The sequence below is a fragment of the Rousettus aegyptiacus genome, unplaced genomic scaffold, assembly GCF_014176215.1.
Source record: "Rousettus aegyptiacus isolate mRouAeg1 unplaced genomic scaffold, mRouAeg1.p scaffold_m13_p_11, whole genome shotgun sequence".
In the NCBI taxonomy this organism is placed as follows: Eukaryota; Metazoa; Chordata; class Mammalia; order Chiroptera; family Pteropodidae; genus Rousettus; species Rousettus aegyptiacus.
The window spans coordinates 23,983,359-24,009,777 of NW_023416286.1; the positions used below are offsets into that span (position 1 = coordinate 23,983,359).

At 35.9% G+C, this 26,419-nt stretch overlaps 1 protein-coding gene across 36 annotated transcripts in view; it reads left to right on the forward strand.

Annotated features, from left to right (window-relative positions):
- The first annotated feature begins 16,029 nt into the window (after window positions 1–16,029).
- The window catches only part of PCM1 (pericentriolar material 1), a 78,844-nt gene continuing 68,454 nt past the window's right edge, over window positions 16,030–26,419 (forward strand). For 11 of the 36 annotated variants that reach the window (XM_036228619.1, XM_036228621.1, XM_036228630.1 and 8 more), the window contains exons 1-3: window positions 16,031–16,396; window positions 17,979–18,049; window positions 24,873–24,990. In XM_036228619.1, coding sequence (XP_036084512.1) covers window positions 24,895–24,990 — 96 coding nt within the window. In that variant the 5' untranslated portion in view covers window positions 16,031–16,396; window positions 17,979–18,049; window positions 24,873–24,894. Of the gene's footprint in view, window positions 16,397–17,978; window positions 18,050–24,050; window positions 24,227–24,872; window positions 24,991–26,419 lie in introns of all 36 variants that reach the window. The other 25 variants (XM_036228631.1, XM_036228645.1, XM_036228646.1 and 22 more) reach the window with 9 other exon arrangements.

A 26,419-nucleotide genomic window follows, 5' to 3' on the forward strand; every position in this document is an offset into this window, starting at 1 on the left:
TCCCAATACCCTGATATTTTTGTTTTTTCCTCCATTTGTATGAATCTTTATGAAGGATCTAATAATACAGCTTTACAAAAATATGTCTCTGATTTTTAACTTATTATTATCATGCTCATTCAGAGAATTTTTGTACTTTGATTAACTTCAGTCATAGTCACTTAAAGATTAAACAAAGATCAGTTGAAGCTTTGCTATATAGTACTAATAATAAAATTTTACCTGTAAGATGTGAATGGAAGTGTCGTTTCAAACTACAATGTGGAGGAAAACTAAACTTTTCTTAGTTATAAAATAATGGGGCTAGTCATTAATTTCCAAGATGAAACAGTTTATTTGATCTTTAAAAAAAGCAAAAAGATTCCCCGAGGTGTAAAATTGTGAAATTTATCTGTAAGCATCAATTAGCCTCTGAATGAGTTATTCCTTTTATTTTAAACTCTAGAGGAGTTTCTAATATGTGAGAGATGACTTGTTAGCTCCATTAATCATATTGCATAATAGTTCAGGCTGTGAATCCAGGTTCATCATTTCTTTTTTCATCCTGATGTAACTCAAGTTTTTGTTTACTATTTGTCCCATGATTCCTATTTCTTAACTTGGATTCCAGTAAAACACTGAAATTGTGTTTTTTTCCTGTTCTCTGTTGTTCTCTGGACTCAAGTACCACTGGTGTTTGGCCTTCCATTAAAGATTTTCCTGTCATTCATGCAGAAATTTTGAAGTTTATTAAGGTGAAGGTGATTCTGATAATTTACTGGAAATAAAAAAGTCAGTTAGGTTGTAGTGATTTATACCCACAGGAGATGTTAGAAATTATACATTCATAATTATAGTGAATTCAAGATGCTGCTGACCTTACGTTTCAGAAGCAAAGGTATGGAATTATTTGGTTGATTTGATAATTACCTCTGTGGTAAAAGGAAATATTTTGAAATACAAACTATTTTTCCTCCTTGTGTTGCTTTTGTCTTCTCCCTATTCAAGCATTTAATAAGTACTATGCTCACTTCTTCAAAGGAGGGACAATAACATAACAGTAGCTAACATATGTGCCAGTTATGGTAAGTATATTAAATGATTCAGCCACGATAGCCCTATGAACAGGTGTTACTACTACTTCCATTTCACAAATGAAGAAATTGAGGCACAGAGGTTTAAGTAGCTTGCCCAAGGTCACACAGCTAGCAAAAGGTGGCCAGAATCTGTGTTCTTCAAAATTAAAGATAAATGATGCTCTTAAGGACTTGGCCAACATCATTGCCTCAGGAGAAACCTGGGAAAAGGTAATCAAAGGACAGAATCAAGGTTGGTGTTCTAGGAAGGCATTCCTGAGACCGAACTTGCTGGGAAGAGTATACCTCTTTAGCCCATAGATGCACTGTTAGAACACAGTGGAAGAACTGTTGTCAGGAAAGATCAAATTTGTTACCTTGTATGATTGTACCAGAGCTATAAAATGAGAATGAGACCTGAGATCACTGGCTGAAAGAAGCACGAAAAAAGAATGATATAAGGAGCAAGTTGGATCCGGTATTTGAGGAGGAAGACCAGAAACAGGAGGGGTGGAATATATACTTTTAAGGTACGGCTTCTTAAAGAGGCTCCATAGAACAGAATAATGAGCTCATTAAGGCTTAGATTACATCTTAAAATAGCTTGTCTAGAAGTTAGATTTTATGCAATTACTCTAAGAGTGATTAGTTTCTGGGGAAGTAACTTACATATAATAGTTTCTCAAAGGATATATAAAACAGAAAAGCTAATACATTAATTTAGAAAATTTCTTGGTAAAATAACCCATTTTGTTATTTATCAGAAGGCTTCCTCATGGTAGGCACAATCAGCCCAGAGAGCAAATCAAGTAAAAGGAGTTTTGATGAACAAAGAATGTGAATAAAGGGTATTAGATAGTCTTAGAGGCTTTTTTTCCCCTCAAAATAATATAATTGAATATATTTTTCTCTAGCCCGAGAATATTTCCATTGGACAACAGGTTCAGTTGCAGCAGGATCAGTTCTCTCTGGCTCCTGTCATCTGACAGGATCAGATGAGAACTGACAAGTCCTTTTCTTCTTCTTTTGGAAGACCTTATTCAAAGGACTCTCTCAATTAATACGTCAGTTACAGCACAACTGTCATCCAAACCCTCTGGACTCTGTATTGTGTCTGCTGGATTGAACACCTGCCCATTATCTGATACCTGACCCAGTCTCAGTGAGAAGGTTCAATTCCAGGTTTCCATCACCAGTCCACTCATGCCTGCAGCAGTGAACATGTCTGTTCTGAGCCCCATCAAGAACTAGACTCAGACAATTGATTTTACATCTTACAGTGTATTCTACCAGCCTTGACTCCCAGTTATAGGACTTATAAAATTTGGTGCTCTGAATATGATGATAATATTTTCAACTTAAAATGTGCCTTTTATTAAAATATTTTGAATGAAGTATATTGTAAATATCAAGGAAACAGGTCATTAAGAATAATCTTCATTCCAGACAACTAACAGAGTCTCTTTGGGTAGAGGTAATTAAACTTCCTAAAGTGTTGGTTTGGATATCATCTTAGGCAAAGTCCTGAAAAAAAAAAAGTCCTTAATCATGTCCTATCCCTAACTCCTCTCTTCATAAAGGAAAAATAAATTTTTATCTCCCCAGCCAACAAAGTAATAAGCACTAGAAATATAGCTATGCCTTCAATACAATGAACTATTATGCAGAAAAGCTTTGCTTTTATTGCCACGAAGTTTCCATTTCAGAATATAATCTGGTCTGTACTTTGGTATTATAAAAGCTCGTTAAATTGTCACCCACCAAGAAAAAGAAAAGTTTTTCCCAAAGATAAATATGGTTCTGCCCCTACCTAAACAGAAAATTGTTATCCAAATCTTCTTGTTAAATATGGTGAAATGAGCACATAGTTTTATCTGTGCTCCCTCCTCAAACCCTTTTAAAATGACAGCAAGTAAATACAAAGGCATAAACCTCTAATGTCAAAGCAAACAGGAATGACACATAAGGAGATAACAAGAAAAAAACTTATTGGAAAAGTTTCTGGAGACACCACAAAATTCAAGAGTGACTTTCAAGGTTGAAAATAGAGGGATTGGTGAAACAGCACATAGAGTATAGCTGGATCCTATAGCCCCTCCACCTCCCTATGTAACTCCTACCCTCCTTATTCATATACCACTTACCTCTTGCCTATCTTTCATTACTGAGAGAATTTGACCTAGAAAGTATTTTCATTTGGGGATATCAAGAATATTGGAAGATAAGAGTCATAAACAGAGAAATTAAGTGAAAATATGCATAGAAAGAGTGCAACAGATACCTCTTTCAACCAGATTGCTGCTAGGTAGGCTTATATTTCCTGGCAGGAGATAAGGATTCTTCTTGGAAGAAGTAGAATGGCCCCGTAGAAGAAAAATTAATAATACTAAAGTATAGTGGTTCCTCCATAGGCATACCAGCTCATCACTTAATCTCACTGAAGCTCACCAATCCACAAACTCCACCCACACACAAAAAGCTAGCTTTCAGTAAACTGTTTTGGCCTCATGTAGGGATAATCAAGGATCACCGGACATTTGAAGAATGTCTCCAGGTCGAAAAACAAAGATCAAAAAAGGGAAAGAAAAAGCAAGGAACCCAGGGAACAGAGTACTGAGTGCCATACAGTGTTCTAGATACTGAGGAAATTGCAATTAAGAAAACAGACAAAAGTCTCTGGCCTCATAACCTTACATTCTAGCACAGATGGGGAAGTAAACATTAACAAAATAAATAAATAAATAAATTATCCAATATGTTCGAAAGTGATGTGAGCTATATAACATGAAGAAAAAAATAAATTAGGAGAGAAGAGTGATGGGGTAAGCCACTGAGGTATTTTTGAACCAGGCAAGAACATGATGTAACGTACATTTAAAAGAAAAGACATATTTGGGGGGCACAAAAGTGAAAGTAGAGCAGCCAGTTAAGGCAGTAGAAGAGTACTCCAGGCAAGAAATACTGGAAGCTCAGAACGGGGTACAAAAATAGAAATGAAGAGGAATGTTAGATTCTGGATATAATTTGAAACTGGAGGATGATTTCCTGGCAAATTGAATGTGAGTTATGAGAGAAAAATAACTTCAAAATTTGGTCTTAGCAACTAGAAGAATGGATATGCTATTAAACTGAGATGGGGAAAAATGAAGGAAGGAGAGATCAAGAACTGTATTTGGAAATGGCAAGTTTGAGATGGCTGTTAAACATACAAGAAAAAATATATATTTTGACATCAATACCATAAAGATGGACGAGAATACCAAGGAAATGAGTATAGATTTAGAAGGGGAGGGGTACAAAAACTGAGTCTTGGGATAATCCAATGTTAAGAAGTTGGGGACATGAGGAACAAAGAGCAAAGGAAAGTAGAAAGGAGTGGTTATTGAGGTAGGAGGAAAACCAGGAATGAGTGATATCCTAGAAACTAGATAAGAAGATGTTTCAAGAAGAAGAAAGCAATTTTTGTATCTAGGAGGTAAAGTAATAGGATAACTGATTCTTGAATTATGCAACATTAAGTTCATTGAAGAATGACGAGGTCAGTTTCAGTGGCATAGTGGGGTGAAAATCTGGTTCGAGTGGATTTAAGAGAAAATAGGAAGGGAAAAATTAGAAATAACTAAAAAGAGATACTGAACAATAGGGATACTATTGCTATAAGGGAAAATGGAGTAAAGAAAAGACTTTGTTTTGTTTTAGTAAGATGGAATACCTTTGCAGAAGAAAACTATTTAATATCATCAGAGAAACAAGAAACAATAATAGAATTCTGTTATTATTTTTTATAAAGGAATATTAGCCCAAAGCAGAAAGAATTCAAAGACATTAAATAAAATAGTTGAAGTCATTTTTCTTTTTTAAATCTTCACTGACTGGATCAGAATATACATTCAAGAAAACCTCCCAGAAAACAGAATAAAAATACCTGGTGTGAAAACTAAGAGAGAAAATATAAGAAAAATTTGCGTTTTAATATAGGAAGTCAAGAATGCACCTAATAGAACTTTCAAAAAGAACACAGGAAACAATGGAGAGCAAATTATCAAAAAAAATAGTAGAAAAATAATTCCCAATACTGAAAGAAATGAAGTTGAAAGGAGTTATTTGGTGTCCAGCACAATGAAATTTCAAAACAAGGCAAAAAACACCCACCCCTCGAACATATCCTGATGAAATTTTGAACAGTGATAGTGAAAAGTTGCAAAAAGCTTGCAGAATGAATGAAATCACATAAAAAGGATTAAGACTCAGAATGGCATTATGCTTCTCCTCAGAAAGAATGCCTTAAATTCTGAAGGAAATTATATTTTACACATCAGGACTCTACATAGCCAAACTAGCAATTAAGTGTGAAGATAGAATAAAGACATTTTAGATATGCAAGAACAACAGCAAATCTATGTTCAATTTCTTTTTCTAAGAACAAGTCTGACAATGCAATCTAAAAAATTAAGGATGAAGATCAATAAAGAGGAACACAAGGAAAAAGAAATAGGAAAAAGTGGGGGCTCTGTCATGTGCCAATTTGGCTACACTAAACTACATTGCCCAGAATTCTTTTTCCTTTGTTTCTGTTATGTTCTACCACAGGTTGCATCCTTATAGGATTTGGAGGGCAGAAATGAAGAGGCAGCCTTTGTAGCTCTCACAAAGGGCCTTTCTGTTGACTAATCTTGGCCTAAGATAGCGACCAGGCCTGCCGCTGCCCAGTCTCACCTGGATTTTCCTTCACCACATGACAAAGGGTTTGACTCCTACTAGGACATCTACATCACCAAGGTCAGTAGCAGTAAGAACTGCCACGGGTTTCAGTCTATCCTCCTGGTCTCCAGCTCCTGCTTCCATTGCAGTCATCTACCATTTTCACTTATCTGTCCTGTATACTTGAAACTCCAGCATCACATGTGAAGAAAAGCCTTTCAGAGACTGCTTAATCAGCTCCCACAATTTCATAAAATCATCCCTTATCTATTCTGAAGGCTCTACTTCTCTGACTGAACTCTTACAAACAGGAGCCCAAACAGGAAAGTTGAATCCCTGAGAAAGAATTTTTCAAATGCACTATTATTTCTTGGAGGCCTCCCTACCAGAGTCCTCCGTTCTTTTGCTCAAATCTGGACCACTTCCCAACTTGGCCTGCTACATGAAGCATGTAAAATGTAATATTGACAGACATTTGACAGATCCCCCAAAATGTAGAGCTTCAAGTTCCACAAAGCCTTCTTCCCTTACATACCGATACCTTCCCTTGCATCCCAGTTAGATAAAACGAAATTCTTATTCACTACTCTTCTTTTTAGAGATTTCTCACTGAGGAATGAGTGAAGAAAATAAGATAAGGATAAAACTTAAAATGGAGTCTGTGTAGTCAAGCTGACAAAACTGGTTCAGACCAAATGGGCAAAAGCATGAAAAATAGATTTTATTTTACTTGAACTAGCCTGATTTAAACTTTTGAACTTTTCTGTTGTGCATCAGGGCTTGAAGGTATGTATATATACATACCCTATAGATAACCCTCTGAAGAATGAAGAATAGGAAAGAATGTTCACATGTTCAGACTACCTGACATCCATTATCCAGGCCACCTGACATATATTTTCCAGACCACCAGATATCTTGAAGACTCCCATCTCAAGCTAATTCAAAGACTAAGAATGCAGGACCTATTCTTCACCAAGAATGTTCTTTTTACTGTAAGAGCTCTCGGCTTTTTTCTTTGGAATAATCTAGGTGTTTGTTACCTGGTAGTGTTTCCGATTTGCAAATCCTGAGACTCATGAATAAATCTTTGTCATTTTTTTCTAGACAAAGTCTCCTCACTTTTTTGTACTTGGTCAACACACCTATCTGAATTTTTTCCCTTTGGAATCTAACCAAGTCTAAATTTGTTCTCTAGCAGAGCAAAGTGCAAAAGATATTTTCTCATTCAAATTTTTTTCTGCAAAAAATAAAAAAGAACTCTGGCCAAATAATGTTTGTGTTTCTTTCTATGTCTATGCAAGGACTGCAGAATTGCATATATTTTATGCTTCCAAACAATAACATCTTTCTTGTTAAGAAATAATGTCCCCATAAGATCATGTCATTAAAAAAATAATTTCAAGCAAATAAATATTAAATACTAATGGAAAACAGATTTTTACATTAAACACATGAAGAAGAAATTTGGCTATATTGTGTAAAAATGTATGGAGAAAAAGAAAACGAGAGCTCATTTTAAGTAAAACCACATTTTAAAATATGCCTTTAGACATAAGGAAGATGAGCGATAACGTAAGATATCTGCTTTCATTCTAGACCTCAGTATTACTTCTCTGCTTTCTTCGATAAATTTGTTATTAATCTTTTTCATTCAGATACCTAAACTTAATCTATATGTGTGCTTTTTTTCTGCCAGTTGTTAGATTCTAAAAATATTATCTTGTTTTTAAATGTTATTCAACTAGTTGGAAAAAAATGATGATTTATACTTTTATAACCACATCTAAAAACAGAATCCCCAGAGTTGTTAGTTATCTGAGAAAAGAGAGAACATATAAGTGGGTAAGACCACTATTTATTCACTTATTCAGTTCAAAATCTTAGCATTATCACACATCATTTCTCTCCCTCATCTTTCATTTTTTTAGTGAGTAAGTCCTATGGATTCTACCTCTTAAATGTCACTCTCTTCATCAGACCCATTGCCACAACCTCAGTGCTACTACCACCTTAATTTATGTCCTCATCACCTTAGCATAATCTATTGGTACCTCTTAGTCAATCTACTTTGAGTTTCTTTCCCATGCAGACCATCTCCTAAGCAGGAAAAAAAAAAGTTATCTTTATAAAAACAAATGTGACAACATCAGTCCTCTATAATCAACAAGATAAAATCCAATTTCTTTGATGTGGTGATCTAGCTTAAGTGTTAGTATCCAGAGTTAGTCCCGTAGTCCCTATAGTTAAAGCCATCATTACTCTGCCATCCTGGCATGGTGTGAATGCTTTGAAATCTGTGTTCAAATGTGTGTGGGAATAGATACTGAAAACTTGGAGACCCGAGTTGATATCATCACAGAGCTTTCTTTGTATGCTTGATAAGTGTAAAAATTTATACATCACGTACTATTGAAACACTTTCTGTGTATTTATCCTCATAGAAGCCCTTTGAGATATATATAGTTATTTTTATCCCTATTTTGCAGTGACATAACTGAGACATAAAGAGGGCAAGCAACTTGCTCAAGGTCACATGTGCCAGGATTTGACTTGAAGTAGTCTGCTCCAGAAGCATGTTCTTATTCACTTGCTGTATGTAGCGCTTCGCTAGCTGTAAACAGAAGCAGTGGGGTCGCTCAGGGTTAGAACATGAATATAGCCTGTGCAGGATGTACACTAATCAGAGGCAAAGAATAGAAGCCTGAGCCAGTGGTGGCTAAGGGCAACCTAAAGCTGGAGCATAACATTATAAGGAGAATCCTTGCTTTTATATCTTCCCAGTGCCCTACAACTTCCCTCCCTGTCCCCCGCCCCCACCATCACACACACACACACACTGCACGAGTATCTTCTGAGAGGCTAGAAGTGGAATCATTGCTACAGAGGATACTGATCATCCCAGAGCACAAAAAATGTTTTCGAAAATGACAGTGTGTGGGAGTATAACAGAGAACAAAAAGAGAAACCTATCTAGAAAACTAGATATAGTCTCTATTCCTCTCTCTTCTATGAGTTTGGACTAAAGACTGGCCCCTAAGAACTGAGTTAGCCATCCCGTCACGCACCCCCATTCCTAAATAACCAGGGCAGAGACATCAGCAAAAAGGAAATGTTTTTTTCTTACAATATCTGCTATTCAGGATTGTAAAGAGTCTTATGCAATTAATTTTAGTGATCAAAGAAGACATAACTTTCTTAGACCTCCATGCTGAGTAAATGGGTCATACTAATTAGTGGAGCAGAGAAAGAACCTTGTTCATTTAAATAGTGGCTTTAGCTGGGATAGCCTGAAAGGGAGAACAAGGGGGAAAAAATTGTTCTATTAAGGAAGAATTTGGAGTTTCTATGGGTAAACCAAGAGGAAGAGGGTGGATAGGTAGGGGTGAATGAGAAAGGAATGAGAAGAATGTGAAGACATGAAGACAGGGAGTGGAGAAGAGGCAGTCAGTGAGAAGTTCCAGGCTATGGCCAAAGATCTTTTTAAAACAGGGTGTCAAATATTGTTTTAAGATGTTTTTGCAGTGTAAATTCCTCCTCCTCTTATCTTCCACTGCTAACCCTAAGACTACTACACAGAGGTACCTTGTGTCCAAAAACGGAGAAGAAGCTGTGTTCTGCCTTGGGAATAATGTAGGATAGAGGAAAAGAACAGCAAAAAAAGGCCAGATTTGGAAGAAATCAAAAATTTAGCAGAAACAAAAAATTATAGGAAAACATGAAATCCAAGAATCCTGAAAGACATCTGCAAGTGAGATTGGGTTTCCTGCTGTACACATGATGGAGATCTGGTTACCAACAGCTTCGAGGGCTTGGGAACATTCAGGTAGCTGACATTTGAACTATGTATATAAAGTTTCTTATGCCGCAAACTTACACGTGAAAGGGAATGTACTCTTGTTTTACTAACTGGATTTCAAGACTGTATTTTATGGGCTTGGAGAAACCTAATCTTACTCAGTTTAGTATTATATCAGAAAATTTGTAGTCTCTCTCCATCCTGCGATTGCACTTGACTTTCAGGGCCTGCGGTGGGCGAGGTTTGCATAGTGCCACTATACTCATCTATTCCTGCTGCAATTACTGAGCTCTCTAAGTTCTCCTCAGTCATCAATCTACACATATGGCACCTCCCTCTTCTTCTTTTTCAGAGATACAGAGAAAAGCATCAGGTTCTGTTGACTTTTCATCAATTCTTCCCCTTTCCGCCCAGGCAAATAGTGAAGGATGGGAACTGCTCTGACTGATTTTAATCTTTTATGTCTTGAATTTTTTAAACTTTTATTTCTAGTATTACTGGCTGTGACAATCCTTCATGGAGGCAATGTATGTCTACAACTAGTTTAAATGGGTGAAAACAAGTATATAAGAAAATGGTACAAAGTGACTTTTAGACATACAAAAATTATATAAAATTTAAATTTGTTCCAATAATAGTATTTTACTGGGATATGGCCATGTTCATTCATTATACATTGTCTACTTTCACTCTACAATTGTACAGTTGAATAGCTGGGACAGAGACTGTATGGCCCATAATACCTAAAATATCCAATAAATGACTTTTTATGGAAGAAGTTTGTGAACCCTTGTCCTACACCATTCTGTTGCACCTATTCTCAGGGATTTACTTTTTTCCTTATGTAGATTGGATTGTCCATCCTGCCATTCAATATCCCCCAGTTTTCAACCTTGAAAACAATTTAGTACCCGTCCGGTAGAGAAAGAATGTTCTAACTTCTCTAACCTGGATAATCTGAGTTTATACATGTTTTGTCAATTCTCTCCTAACCTGAGAATCTTTCCTATGGAAGGAGAGTTGCAGTGTAAGAAGTCTTTTTATGGTAAAAGAGTAAAAAATACAGCAGATGCAGCTGTAGCTTCCCTACATAATGTCGTGGATTTAATATGGACCAATGTAATCCCACTCATGATGAATATTCCTTCACTAGCTAATGCATATACCAAATCTAAGTGTCACCAGAAGATCTCCTTATCTGAGAAAAGACACTTTTCTGGCTCAGAGTTTGTCTTTTATAAAGTTACCCCAGATTATTCCCCTATAGCCATGGCAATCATTGAGTACTTGTTGCATATAAATTTATTTTTGATGACAGGGTTTTTAAAATAAAAGCTGAAGATTAATTTTCATACATTTCTATTGTTTTTCATATTAATGAGGAAACAAAATCTATATATGGAGGATTTCCATATTTCTGGAACCCTCCCACCTAATTATCTGATTTTGCTGCTTAATTAACAACCTACATCTACTTATATTTAAACTTTTCTGCTGTATTGGTGGTGGAAGGCTAGGAAAAAGATATAGATTTTTTTCTTTGTCGTTTTTTATTGTTATCCCATCCTTTTGTTTAAACCCTCCCAATCACTCTGTCCTGGGAAGCAAGCATTCCACACAGGACTACACTATTGCAGCTCTCATTAGGTTTTTAATGAATAGGGAAGGTGGGGTAAAAACATAGACTCCCCAAGAATATATACAAGAAAACATAGGAAGAAGTATATAGTAATTACCACTCTATAGATGTAAAACCATATAAAAACTGATGAAATGCAAATGTGAATAGAATTGTCAGAATTTCAGAGTTACATTTATTGAAAGAGTGATTTTTGAAAAAAATAAAGGATATATTTGGTTATGAAGGAAAAGTCAGTTTAGACTGTTATAAACATTAGTGTTGTATGTTAAGAGCAGCAATTTTGGAATCTAGTAATAAAAAGTCTGAAGTAGGTAGTATTGAGAGATGTCATGGTATTAGATATGAGGAAAACAGGAAGGTAAGAAGAGCCTTGGAACATTACTTATGCATGTGGATTTGATATAATTAGCTGATATAATTATACATAGTAATTAATTGATTTAATTATTTATAAGTTTAGGTTTTTGAGCAAAAGAGGTACATAAGAAAAATCATAATATGGTTTTTTCAATGAAAAGACTAGATCAGTGTTTCTCAAATTGGGAGTGATTTTGCCCTTGCCCCCAATCTGGGGGATAGTCGACAATATTAGGAGACATTTTCGGTTGTCACAACTGGGGAGACATTGTGCTACAAATATGTAGTGGGCCACAGATGCTGGTAAACATCCTGCATTGCACAGGACAGCCCTCCACAATGAAGAACCATCCAGCCCCAAATGTTAATTGTGCCAAGACTAAGAAATTCTGAGCTAGCTTAGAGCAGAGAAGTGCTTAAATTTAAGCAAAAGGTCTAAGAACTAAGTCAGAGGTCTCTAACTAGTCCCTTGTTTGACATGATCAATCTCTTCTTTCATCAAATTACCCACAAAGCTAATATGAAGAGTAAAGATATAATCAGTTGTGTTCAATTATAGTAATAATCCAAAATTAATTTTACATTCTGCTCTTAATAGAGTTTGTGTTTCTAACCATTGACATGGATGAATCTCAGAAACATAATGTTGGATGAAACAGTAAGTCAAGCAAGAATATATTTAGTTTATATAACATTGGAAAACAAGCAAAAATAAACAATATATTATTTAGAGATCTATACATATAGTTACATGAGGAAAATTAAAGAATAGTAAAATTGATATTCAGGATTATATTTATGTTTGCAAAGAGGAAGAATGGATTTGAAGAAAAGCACAGGGGCTCTTAAATTTATTGATTATTTTTTGTTTTCAGTTAGGTAGTAAAATTACTGTACTTTATAATTTACATAAATGTCACATATTCTCTTGGTGTATCAAAAATCACATAATAAAAGAATCATAAAATTCAACTAAAATAGAATAGTGGTTACTGAAGATTTTTCTTTTAAGTCCTATCACCACCTGCAGGTTAAAATTAGGTAGTGCAAAAACTGTTTTCTTAAAGACCAAATTAATGAACATCAAGATAAATGAAGTCTGCAAAGCGTTCCGGATATAAAGAAGTACAAAAGGCAGGGTTTCTGCTCTGGCCATGCTTAAACTAAAGTCTATCTGTGGATAGAGTACACATGGAACACATAAAAGAGATAAACAATATAGCAGAAAATTTTATATCATAAGTGCCCCATATTAGTGTCATACTTAATATTAAATAACAGACACGAATGATATTTTTGCACAACATGACAAACTGATTTAGTTTACCATCAGAATCCAACTCCTTCATTCATTCAGCCACTACTGTAGGCCAGGCCTTAGTTACTTCACACCCGTTACCACTTGTTTTCCTTGTTTTTTCCCTCTCTTCTGTTATCCCTAGTTTGTTCTAAACATTACTGCTGGATTCGGTTTTTTTGTTTTTGTTTTTGTTTTTGTTTTAGATTAGAGTCTTAAAATAGCTCCTTCACTATATCATTGCCGCCTCCCAAATCTCAATTGGTTTCACACTATCTACAAAACAAAACCCAAACTCTTCAGATCGATCTTTAAGATTTTCTACAGTTTGGCCCCAACCTGTTCATCGATCTTGCTTTCTTCTCTTTCCTTCCCATTCCCCACCCTATATGGATCCTCTATTTCACCCTGTCTGGTTTCTTCATTATCCGTTGCTTATTCTGAAGTATCTGTGTTCAAAGTGTGCACATTTTCCTTGAACATTATTTTTTTCATTTAGGCTTCCTCCTCCATCTTTAATACATGTGTTGTTCTTAAATGTGGAAAACAGATGTAGTTTCAATGTGTATCTCTTAGGGGTCACTAATGTTCCCCATCTGCATTTCCATCAATTGCCCCCAATTTCATCCCACATAGAATCTTGGAACTCTCATTATGTTTTGAGACAATTTAGCAATTCTCTTTCCCTGAATTCCTAAAGCACTTATGGTCTGTATCATTTATTTGCCATTTTCATACACTACTGATACTAAACTGGTTCATTTGTACAAAATTTGTTTTCTAAACTAGATGTTGTTTTTAAGTCCAAGATAATTTTGTAATTTTGTTTTTTTTCCCCTTTCCTCTGTCTCTTGCTAAGATTAGTAATGCCCATATTTGAGTTTGAGGACTGCTTTTTTATGTAAAAATTTCTGATTCCTCCCTCCACCGAAGAGACAATAGTATTAACATTTTTCAGGGTCCATAAATTCAAAAAACATAATGACCATATTGATTTCAGTAATGCTTTCGAATTAATTCAACTGTTTTACATACTTTAAAATAATTTTATATATGTATATGAAAGGAACCAAAGTTTTACCACACTCAAAGTGCCTTTTGTCATATTGATTTTAGGTTAGTTATTAAGAAACAAAAGACTCAGAAAGAACCTTTGACCCTCCCCCTTAGCTGCCTAAAGGAATTCAGGTCAAAAAAGCTGCTTAAAGGAAGGGAGGCTCAACTTAGCATCATAATATAAACTAAATGTGGCAGACTGGAAGAAAACTAGCAAAGCCTGTGTACTGAACTTCCTTCTGTGTACCATTCTTTCTGTGTGGCCCCCAAATAATTTATCACGTATTTGCTTTATCTACCCATAAACTTCTTGCTTTCCTTTTGAAATCCCAGACCCCTGTCTCCTTCTCCTTTGTCCTGAATGGCTTGTAAGTCTCAACTGCCCAATGCTTCCTTGGGTTTCATATTATGATATTCTCATTATGATACCCCCAGCATATACATCTGTAATAAATTTTGGACATTATCTCCTGCTAATTCATCACATGTTAACATGATTATCGTCCCAGCTAGAAGAACTTAGAAGGTAGGAGAAATTATTTTTTCCACCCCCACATATAAAACAAAATGGTGATAATGATAATATTTGGGGGTCTTATCATATGCTGGTACTTATTTAATTATTTTTAAAAAATCCTCTACAGGGTTAGTAGACCTCAGTTTAAACCTAGGCTCTACTACTTGGAGTCAGAGCTTCGGTGATTTATTTAACCATTTGCAATGCAGAATCAAGTTCTTCAGGATAGAGAATTGAGAAAACCACAACAGATGAAATGCTTAACCTGGTGCCTTGTACAAAATATATACTGCTAAAAAAAAAAAAATCCCTTCAAGGTAGGCAATATTATTATCCCTCCCCTATTTTGTAAATGGTGCAATTGAGGCTCAAAAAGGTTAATAACTCGCCCAAGATATTAAGAGTTACTGAATGGTAGGATTAAGATGGGGTCTAAGGCACTCTGGACTACAATAAACACCTAATCTTTAGTGCTCTGAATTCCCATAGCACTTTCTTACAGAACACACTATTTATTTCTCCATTCACCAAATATAATCTCAATAGCAGGGAGTATAATTTTGTTACCTAAATAATTAGCAATACTAAACACACAAAGTACTAAAAAGTGTATGACAAAAAAACGTGTCAAAAGATCATTGCATTGACTAAATCTGGATATAGTTGCAAATTATAGTAGACTGGAAGAGCTTTATTTATCTGAATTAAGTATTGACACGAGTTCCCTTAATTGGTTTTGTGAACAATTTGTTGGTTATTGAGAACAATTTGTTGTTGGAACCCAGGTATCATTTCCTCTACCTTATTATACTTAAAACAAATTTTGTATCCACAACAACAAACTGTCTAAAAATAGAACGCCCTTGCACGCAAGTAAAATTGACCGGTGTTTTCACTTTTCAAGTAGGCATACTGAAAGCATTACCTTTTTGTCGCATTTTTTTGGTTTGTTATACTACCCTGTCAATTTACTAAATTTGAAAAGCTGCTGCTGAGAAGAGCGTAAAGAACTCAGTATAGTTTTAGAGAAAATTTCTCTAGATTCTGAGGTAAGTCACTTGGTTCTTCTAAGGAAAAAGTAGAACATGAATCCCAGGTGGCATTTATTATTAACATTTATCATTCTCCCACTCACTATATGACTTTCGGCCAATTAAATCCCGTGGATTTATCTCCCCACGTGCAAACCTATAGCTAGAGTTTAAAGGCCCTTTGTTTCCATCCCTTCGTGACCAGGATGTGGGTGGGGAGTGAATAGAAGAGCGATCCCTGTCTTAGGTTATTTCTCCTGCTTCAGGCACCGTCCGGAGCTGACACCCCCACAGGAAAAAAAAAGAAGGCGCCTCCGCGGTTTTCCTAGCCGCCAAAGTTGGGGCGGGGGGAGTGTCAATCCACTTCCGCACAGGCCTCGAGCCTCCCACGAGCAGCGCCGGACAGTGCATAGCATGCTGGGAGTTGTATTCATCCCCCTTGTCGCGGGGGGGGGGGGGGGGGAGGAGGCGCGGACACTTATAACCCGGGGGGGGGGGCGAGTTGGAATTCTGGGATTTGTAGTCTCTGGTTGTTCGTTGGCGTAATCGGCCTCCGGCTGAAGAGCCAGAGGTGCTACCACAGACTTCGACGAGTCACATGATTCCAGTCTAGAGCCTCGATCGCACTGCGGCTCCCGCCCGGGAGAGTTCTCGCCTGCGCGCCGCCGTTGCTGAGGAGACGGCGCATGTCTCCCCGCGCGTTGCCCCCTCTGCAGTCCCCCCGCCCCTCCTCTCCCACCACAATGAGATCCTAAGATGGCGGTGGCTGCGGCGGTTGGGGCTGACTAGCCAAGGTAGAGAAGGCGGCCATTGGGCCCTAGGCAGCCAGGGAACTTGTGGACGCTCCCTGCTGCGGTCTCTAAGGAAGGACCGCTGTCGGCGTCTGGTTGTAGGGGCTGACCGCTACTCCGCCCTTGGAGGAGCGGCTGCTTCGTTTACAGGTAATGCCTGCGCGTCCTCAGCCCTTGGCAACCGAGGGCAGCGCGGCGCGCAGGGGCGGGAGAGCAACGGCTCTGGGACCCTTGACCGTGTAGGGCCTGGCCTCCGGCCCGCGCCTCTCTGTGGGCCCTTGGGTCTTCTTGCTGTCTGCTTCACGTCTCCTAGGCAGACAGTCCGCCCCCTCCCCCGGACTGACCGACGTGGTTTCTGGGTGAGCATCTAGGGACCCGTTAGCGACTGCAGATCCCCCTTCTTGCCTCCCCTCCTTTTTTTCCGGCCCTGAGGAGGAGGCCGCCCTGCATCCCGAGGGCTCCAGGAATGTCCCTCGCGAGTGGAGGAAGCGGAGCGGGGGCTGTGGTTTGGTTGCTGGAGGCAGGGGGTTTAGTTTTCCATAGCAAGGGGCCTTAAATGGCCATAGTCTCCGTCATGGCGCCCCTTCTCCCCACCCCAAATTCCATTCTGTGAGGCTCCCGTCCAGAATTTCGGGTGGAGAAGGGCGGGTGAGGAGCGACGCGACTTTTCGGGCTGGGCTGTAAGCACCGGGATTTGTACTGTCTCGGGTATTCTTAGAGCAGAAGGGCCGCGGAAGGCGTTCCTGACTTTGGCTATGAGGTGCTTTATATTTGCGAGTGGAATGTTAATTTAATACCTCTCAGCTCCCCGCTCCCGTCGCTCCCCTTCTTCATCCCTTACTGCACGTCCAGTTAGAATGGGCCTACATAGGGAAAACAAAACGCCAAATGGAGTTTGGGAAACGTTGCTTGCTTTGCAGAAACTGGTGTTTGGGGATTAGGTATAGGCCCCGCTAGGGAGGCGGGTCCTCCAAACTTTTTCATCCGGCTCCGCTCCCCGGGACCTATCCTAGTCTGGGAATTTTTTTTTTTTTTTTTTTTTTTGACTGGTTTAAGGTCTGTATCGTATTTCGTACGGATGACGGATCACGTTTTCGCGCTGAAAGAAGCGGGCTTTCTGGGCGCCCCATCTACCCCCCGCCCCATAACTGCTTTCCAGACTCCGCCTACTGGTATTCTCTAGTTACCGGAGTGGGTGTTGTAGAGCTCTGGGTGCACCTGCTCCTTTCCCTATCACCTTCCTAGCGAGAGCCACTGGAAACCGTTAAAATCGAGTTTTTGAATTGAAGGTAAACCTTAGGTTTGTGTAGTGACCAGGTTATTTTCTTTTGAAGTGCTTAGTTTTTAAATACATAAACCTTATCCCCCAACCCACCCACCCCCATTGGATAGACAAAGTTCTTGTTTGAGTAATGGGAAGTTAATGACTTGATCAACCTGAAGAGTAAACTTCGGCACGGATCTTTATGATAATTGGGGTTAACCATTGGCCTTATATTTCAAAGTAGGTGTCACGTTGTTTGGTAGGATCTTACAAGTTTTGAAGGATTTAAACATTTACGTGTATCACATTGTTTTCCAAAAGAATTAAAGAAACGTTTAAAATATTGATAAATTGTTTTTTTTTCTTTTCTGTTGATTTTTTCTAAGCTTTTTAGGTTATAAATATAGTATTTGTTATTCTATACTTCATAGTGTAATTTCCTGAAGTTTTTTTTTTTTTAATCAAAAGCAGGCAACAGCTTTGACGTGTGAAGCAGGAAAAGAGCTGATTCTGAGCTGCAAAAACTAGTTTCTAAGCAGGTAATTTGACGTCTTTATATATGTATTGTCCTTCATATTGAAGAAGACTTTATGATGGAGACTGTCAAAATATCAGTGCATGGTTGAGGGTCCTCTCCACTTAGTAAACAAACCTGGTTTGCTGCCCTGTTTGCCCTGGTTTTTGGTCTGCCTTCATACTTCTAGTAGAAAAGGGTCATGAATAGTTTATGTATTACCTTCCGAAATGTCTTTGTCTTCATAGAACTTCTTTAGACTATTTGGGTTTGGATTTGTCCTATAACAGCTGTTTGGATAGCTAAATCAGTTTGATCTTAAGTCATCTTCTACAACTTTTCTATGACTTAGCTGTTCTTATTTTTTATACACAAACTTTATTTTTTGAGCTTGTTAGGTATACTGTTGACTGAAGTTTTTTAGCTGTCTATAGACAGCTAAAAGAAATTTCTGTGTATAGTGCATTATCAAATGCTGGTTATGTAAAGATTCTCTGAGCAACAGAAAAGTCAATGTAAATTCATAGAGGAACACTTTAATTTGCTAAGGACATTTTAGAAATTAAATGACTAAAGGGTGCAGATTAGAAGAAATTTTTGTTAAAAGTATTTTAGAAATAATTGATCTTTAAAGAAAATCTCAGAATAAATTTGAATTTAATTGTTAAAATTTTAAGACAGTCCATTTTCAAAAATTTTTAAATGTTTTTGCTTTCTAGGAAAGCAGGTCTTTAGCTCCTTTATGAAATAGACTCACCCTCATGAGAAAGTAGAGATTGACAGTTGATTTATATCTTAATTATAATTATCAGTAGTGTTTTCTTTTAATTGGAAGACTATAATACAATAGGATAAGAAAAATGGATCTCGGGAAAGGTCAAATGTGAGTGTGTACATTAGAGTTCTTAACACTAGAGTATTAAGTAGGCATTTGGTAAAATAAGATGAATTATAAAATGAGTCAAAATAATTTTCCTTTTAACATATGAGGGAAGATGGTTAAGATGACATAAAAACATGCTATTGAGTTAACTAACTCATATTAGAAGATCTTGGTTTTCTCAATAGGAGAGTTGGCCATTTGTGAAGGAGACAAGTGTATTTGAGACTTGGAAAAAAATATAAAGGGTTTGGAATTTTAATGCTAGGAAATTAAGTAAGAAGCCGAGAAGGGATAGATAGCAGTACATTCATCTTTCAAATTTAATTGAGCGTCTGCGTGTGGTACTTAATGACTGTAAAATCCTGTAGATATGGGCAGTGAGCAAAACAGAGTGAGTGCTTAACCTCATGGAGTAAACTTATATTTTGAAAATGTTCATGTGTGCATACAGTATAGATAGTATACCTTAAGTGGACGCAGTCAGCGCCATTTTATAACTTTCCCCACTGCTTGACAGTTCGAGAGTAGAAGTAGAGAAAGCTGGTAGTGGGGTTTATCCAGGATTGAGTTGACAGAATAGGCAAATAGGTAGGGAGTCAGGGGATAGTAACAACATTTTTGGAATGGCTTTCTTGGGTTTGTGTTTAGGGTTGAATAAGGAAATAAGGAATTAATGGATTCCTGGAGAGAGAAATGACCTGGACTAGAAGTATTCAGCAGGATCAGTAGAAATGAAAAAGTGAGAGGCAGAATGTAAGAACTTATCAGAAAGAGAGATTTCAGAAGTTCAGAATCTTGAACAAATTACCAGCTCAGAGTGAAAACAGTATTGAACTAGAGATGATGAAGATGTTGGAATTGAGGCCGAGTTTTTTGCAGATATTCTGGTCATGCAAGCAGGAATGAAGTGGAGAGTGAAACCATGAGCCAGTTGTTATCATAAAAAGTGCAAAATCTCTTGGAGAGAGTGGGAAATGGTCCCCAAGATAGGGTACCATTCAGTCGTTTTTAATGACTAATTTGTTCAAAAGAGGACGGTTAAGCACTAGTTAAGAAGGGTTTGCAAATGGTATCCTTTCCCCATGAATCTGAAAGACTAAAAGAGTAACATCTTTTAGAAAGGATTTCTGAGGAAGTAGTGCTTTCAGAGGGGTTCGGAATTTTATTGAAGCCAAAGAGGAGGAGGAATGTTTGGGAACAAGTGGAGAATGTATATAATATCAAATAATGCATTTTCTTCTCAGTTTCCATTAAAAGCACTTGGTTATACACTGTATTAAAACTCTCAAAACAGTGTATGCAATATTTCCTTTTTTATGGTTAGTACAAGAAATACCCTCAAAAATGCAACCTTTAAAAAATTCGTTACTGACGTATAAAATGCCAGCTTTGTTTGTGAATGGAAGTAAATATTTAGGAAAGAAAAACTACTTTATACATTATTTTATTTGGAAGAATATTTCCAAAACATTGATTTACTGTGATCGGTTAACAAGGTATTTCCAGAGTTGGTTATGAGTAATTTAGTGCCATTTGAGAAATAATATCTGAACTTTAAAGATTTTAGGAAAATAATCTCTTTCTCTCCTTGATTACTTAATTTCTTTGAATTTTCTGTATTTTTTTTTTTTGTATTTTATTTTAAAAGTAAACTTTAGTTATAGATATTTTGTGGTAATTAATGCCGTGGTAGTCTACTTCTCTATAGTGAGTTGTGCAACAGGATTTTCTTCAATAAGTCCAGTCCGTGAAAGTAGCTTATAAATTGACTTAGTATTTTTACCTTTCATTTCTTTGCAAGAGAGCTAAATAAAGCTGCAAAAATACCTAAATGATACTTATAAATAATATTTTCAACATAGTTCAGTAGGTTACAGGATGCTTAAAAGTGCTTGTTTAAAATAGAATTTTTTCTTTAATCTCCATTAAGCTTCGCATACCATCATCCATCACTTGCACCAATTGTTTTCCAATGGCTTCAGCTTTTCCAATGGCTTCAGCTTTTCTATCTCATTGTTTCTCTATTGAAACTGCCTGCCAATGTTTTTAATGGATTCAATGGAGTGTTTATATCAAGGCCGAAGAGCATAGCTGGGGAAAAAAAATTCACACTGAAGATTAGTGATATCAGTGAATGATCTCTGCTCTTACCTGGGTTATTAGTGCTGCCCAGTCATTCTTCTGTTTCCTGCTCATCTCATCTTTCAGACACTACCATCTCACCTTCTTACATTTAATGAAAAGTTCTTTCTACTTCACATCACTTACAAACTTCCTGAACTCCCTACCACAAAATCAGCTAAATAGCCTTGTCCAATTCCACACTTTTGTTTCAATGAAGAGATGTTTCTCTGTCTAAAGTTAATCAATCTCACTTCTGAGAGATTGATATTTGTCCGCTAAACACATTTAATTGAGTGTACCATAGGCATCTCAAACTCAACATTTCTTGTCTTTACAACAAAAATCCCATTTTGAATCACTTTGAATGTATTATTGTATTGTTCACACTACAAGTCTGGGATTCATTTTCTATTCTAATTTGTATTTTTAGACAATTTTAGTACTTTTAAATATGGTATTGCCTCTCCTCTATATGTATTTTTTTGAGCTCCTACTCTTTAATACTTACAAATCATATCAATATATCTAGAAAATAGTAGTTGCAAAATGTTTAGTTTAAGTGGACCATTTCAGTTCGCTAGACAAACTTCTCTATGGATATCAATTTTGTAAAGGTCTTAAGTATATTTCTAGTATAAAAAATAATGTAAAATATTGCTGAAAATTAAGACAAAGAGGAAAAGCCATCACAGTCTTACCCATGTAATCAATAGTTGCTTTCATACAAGCATTTTAGTATATTTTCCTGAAATCTGTATACAATTTGCATATTACTTGTTGCCTCTCTTATAGTATATGATATTATAAACACAGGCAGTTTGCTCAGACTCCATAATTATATGTTTTGAAGGGTACTCTTGTCTAATAGCATTGAGCCTATCATTTGATGTTTAGTTTAATTTATCACAATTATGGTATAATACTTTCTTTCATTATTATGTCCCCCACCATAGTGAAGGTTGTTTTCTTAGATGAGCTATGGTGAGGTAGAAGAATTATGGGTCAAAACTCGACTTTAGTTCTTGATACAGCATTGCCAAAATGCCTTCTGGGGAGGTTAAACAAGTTTATATTCTCACCATAGTGACTGAGTGTTCTGGTTTTGCTTTGCTGTCATTAGGATTAGGTAATTTATATAATTAAGCAAATTTAATAGTCCCTTTTAATTTTCAGCTGGAATTTATTATTACTTTTTTATCATTTTATATTTACCAATTTGTAAATTGCCTGACATACTGATTTTTTTTGTTTTTTAGTGGTTTTTGTTTGTGTTTTGTTGTTTTTTTTTTTGGCAAATTCTTCATGTAGTAAAGGTATTAACTGTATACCTCAAAATTTTTCAGTTTTTTCTCAATTTGTCATTTACTGTTTGTTGTCAGCATACTTAGGATTCACTTTCAAGGTGAATAAAATGTTTTGAAATTTTTCTTGTTCTGTATTCCAAATAAGTAAGATCTCTTTAAAGTACATTCTATTTTCTTATTTGTCTGTCTGATTTTTTAAATCTTGTTTATCTACTTTTAATCTAATTATCTTGATGTTATAAGGCAGGCTTTTAAAACTGGAGAGAATTAAACTCTAATGCTCTCAGACATCCATTGTTTACTGTCAGTTAATTCCTCTTCTGTTTCTGGAGTGGTCCTGGGTACATACCACTTTTGGAGGAACTGAGAAAATAGTCACTTAAATCACTTTTCTGTGTTTCAGAAAAAGAACCCTAGTTAAAGAAAGGCTGTTAAAGCTCTAAATAAATCTTTTTCAAAATTGTTAGCAAATTGTCCCATCAATTGAATGATCTTACATCATTGAGTTATTGTAAAGATTAAATGATAAAATGCACATAAAATATTTAGCACGGTGCTTGGCATATATATAGTAAATACCACGATATAGGTGGTAGCTATAATTGATTTTTCTCATTACTTTTTTCTAATTGGGTATATTTGAGAATTTTGGGGGGTGGGGTTGCTGATACTAGTTGAACCATATAAGCATTCAGTGTGGTTGAACATCTTGGACTAATCTTCTACTTCCCCAACCTCTATTGCTACTTTTTGTTTTATTTTTCAGATATTAAAAAGTTTATTTTGACTTGTTTTGTCAAATTTTGAGAAGAATCTTGCAGGGATTCTTCTTGGAATTTCATTTAGCAAATACATTTAGAAAAAATGCTATGTTTATATTTGTCTTTCCATCAGGAAAGGGTTTTTTTTTTGCTTATTAAAATTTTCTCTCATATTGTTTTATGGAGTTTAATAGTGCTTCGCATAGGGCAAAATTATATTATTCCCAGATATTTTAATTTTTTGTTACTATTATAAGTGTCATTTTTCCCCAGTAATTTTCTAAAGACTATTGATGACATTTTGAACTTCTTTAGCTTTTTAAATGCAGCTTTAAGAAAACTACCTTTTCTCTTTATAAATATTTGTTTTATATTTTTATGTTTTTTAGAACTTTCAAAACTAAAACTAAAACTTTCAAAAGCTAAATACTGATAAATGGCATTCTTATTTTGGTCTTTATTTTAATACAAATGTTCTTCATATTTTATTTTAAAATTATTGGTTCTTGGTTTAAAACATACTTCTTTCAACTGTAGAAATTTATTGAGGTAATATATACTCCTTGAAAAAACAAATAGTATAAAGATACATGTAAACTGTGAGAGTGTCAATGAATTTGTACTTTTTAAGATTTTTTTCATATTTGAAGTGTTGAATTTTATCACATTAGTTTTTATTTTGAGATGATAAAATTTAGCTTCTTATATAATCTAATATCCTAGCCATGGGATAAATACTACTTTTTCATGGATGACAATCCCTTTAATATTATGAGATAAATTAGGATCTTAGAATCAAAGCACCTGGAGTTTGTATTCTTTGACATTTTTAGCTGAATGACCTTGGCAAAATGATCTGACTCCTTTAAATAATGTTATTGTTATTGTTTGTAAAATGAGAAACCTACTGTAACCCTGATGTCTAATGGCCTTCCCTTCCCCTTTGAATTATAGATAAAGTTATCTCACCATTTCCTCTTTCACTCAGTCCTCCAACCTGTGCAGTTCCACCCCAGTGGAAATCCCGTCTTCCATGAAATATGTAGAAATCTTATTTTCTCATGATCATCTCTGCTTCTGAAACTCTGCTTCTACCACTGCTGCTTCTGAGTCTCACCTCTTTGACCCAGGTATGAAATTCAGTCCCTCTCTTGATTGTCACAAAATCCCCAGCAATACAATTTAAAATAGGGCTGTAGGCACCAATATTTTTAAAGTGCTTTTAGCCATTGTGTTTTTTGGCTTTTACTGGCCATTCACCCACCTAGTCCTGCTTCTTTCTTCTTGCCTTCTCATCTCCTTTACCATTACCTTATTTTCTACTAAAACCAAACCTTTCTCCATGTTTCATGCAGAGCAGTTCTACCCTCTGAATCTTTGACATAAAACTAATGCCCAGGTCTTTGGAGGGTATTTAGTTTCTTTTCTGAGAATACTTTGGCTCTAGCTATTAATAACTTTTTCCTACCTAATTACCTTTTAGGACTGTGTCGAATAAATTAAATAACCTTAAAGCTTGCAGCCCAGTACATGTAGTGGATATTCTGAGACTTTTTTTCTTCCCCTCCCCATCATTCCAGCTGCTTAACTCATGTTAGTCATAATATGCCTACAATAGATAAATCAATTTGTATTGAGCAGTTAACAGTACCTCTTTTTAACTTATAAAATAAATTTTTCAAGGTTCCTTTATATTGCTAAGCTTCATGGAATGATTTAAAAATTAGAGTTTGTTTCTATACATTTTTAAAAGGTTAGTTTTCACTTATTTTACAGAAAGTTAGTTGTTAAAGCCAGTATGGCCACAGGAGGAGGTCCTTTTGAAGAAGGCATGAATGATCAGGATTTACCAAACTGGAGCAATGAGAGTGTTGATGACCGACTCAACAATATGGTATGATATCTTATTGATGGTGTGTTGTTGACTGTTAGTATTAAAATGTAACTTTCCTTTGACTTAGCCAGTCAATTCACTAAAACTCTTTGTGAAGTAAACTTTTTTGGCTGGCCAAGATAGTAAATGACACTGGGCTATTTGCTGTATTAGTTGAAGACATTTTTGTTTGCAGGTAGTGAATATCACTTGAATTATCTTAAGCCAAAAATGAGGTATTTTTGTAAGGATAGAGAGATATTTTGTGGAAAACAACTTAAAGAAATAAAGCTAGATTTTGGAAAGGACTAGGACAAGGAACTAGAAAGTTGTCAAAAATTACTTTTTTACTACCCTAACTCTGCTTCTGAGTGTCTCTGCTTAACACTTTTTCTTCACAGACCAGCGTTCTCTGTTCTCTGGTCCATATGGTTATACTTTAGCTGCCATTTTATTTTAAAATGTTCAGTTATGCTGCAATTATATACAAACTAGTTATCTTTTACTTACAATTTGAAATTTTAAAATATGATTATCTCAGTTTGGATTAGATATGCATCTCTTTTTCAGTCATCGGTGGCCAGGATCGGGTGGGTAATAGAACAAGTGGTTGACAGAAACACCCATACATGGACTGGGGTGGAGGAACAGTTTGTAGAGAAAGGAGTTTTGTTATAAATGAGGAAACTATCCCAAAGGTTTTACTATCAAAAACTAAAAGATTCTGCTAATCGGGATATGGTGGGAATTTATAGACTTTTTTGTTGAATAAGTTAGGTTATGTGGATATAACTAAGTAAGTAAAAATGTATTCCGGTTAAAACATAAAGCATTTTTGTCATCAGATCTTATGTAGTACATTGTTACCTATAAAAAATAATAAAATGTTTACTATATACTAGGCACTATGCTAAATATTTTATGTATGTTGTTTTTAACCCTGTTTTAAAATGTAACGCTATTTTAGAGATTATGAAACAGACTATAGGAAGTTAAATTGCCTAGGGTCATTTAGTGGAGCATTTTTTTCAGAAAACAGGTATTACTTTAGAACCCAGGTTGATTCCAGATCTGTCGTTTTATCCCACATACTGGTTTTATAGAAGGCCAGTAAAGTTATCTATAATTTACTTCATTATTGAATTTACAGGTAGTAAAGAACCATTTTTAAAAATGCTTTTGAAAATATTTAGACTGACTCTAAGGTTGGAGTTTTGGGATTTATATTTGTTAATGATCTATGAAAAGGAAAGTAATCTATTTTTTAAAGGAAAATCTATGAAATTTAGACTAGACATAATGTGGGGGGAAATAGGTTAGTAGAAGTAAAGAATTGTCTCTAAGACTATATGTGAAAAGTGTTTTATCATTTTTAAGATTAATGAACATTTTTTCAGCATGCCAAAATATTTTCCTGTTTTAATAGAGGCCATATTAACTCTTACCTTTA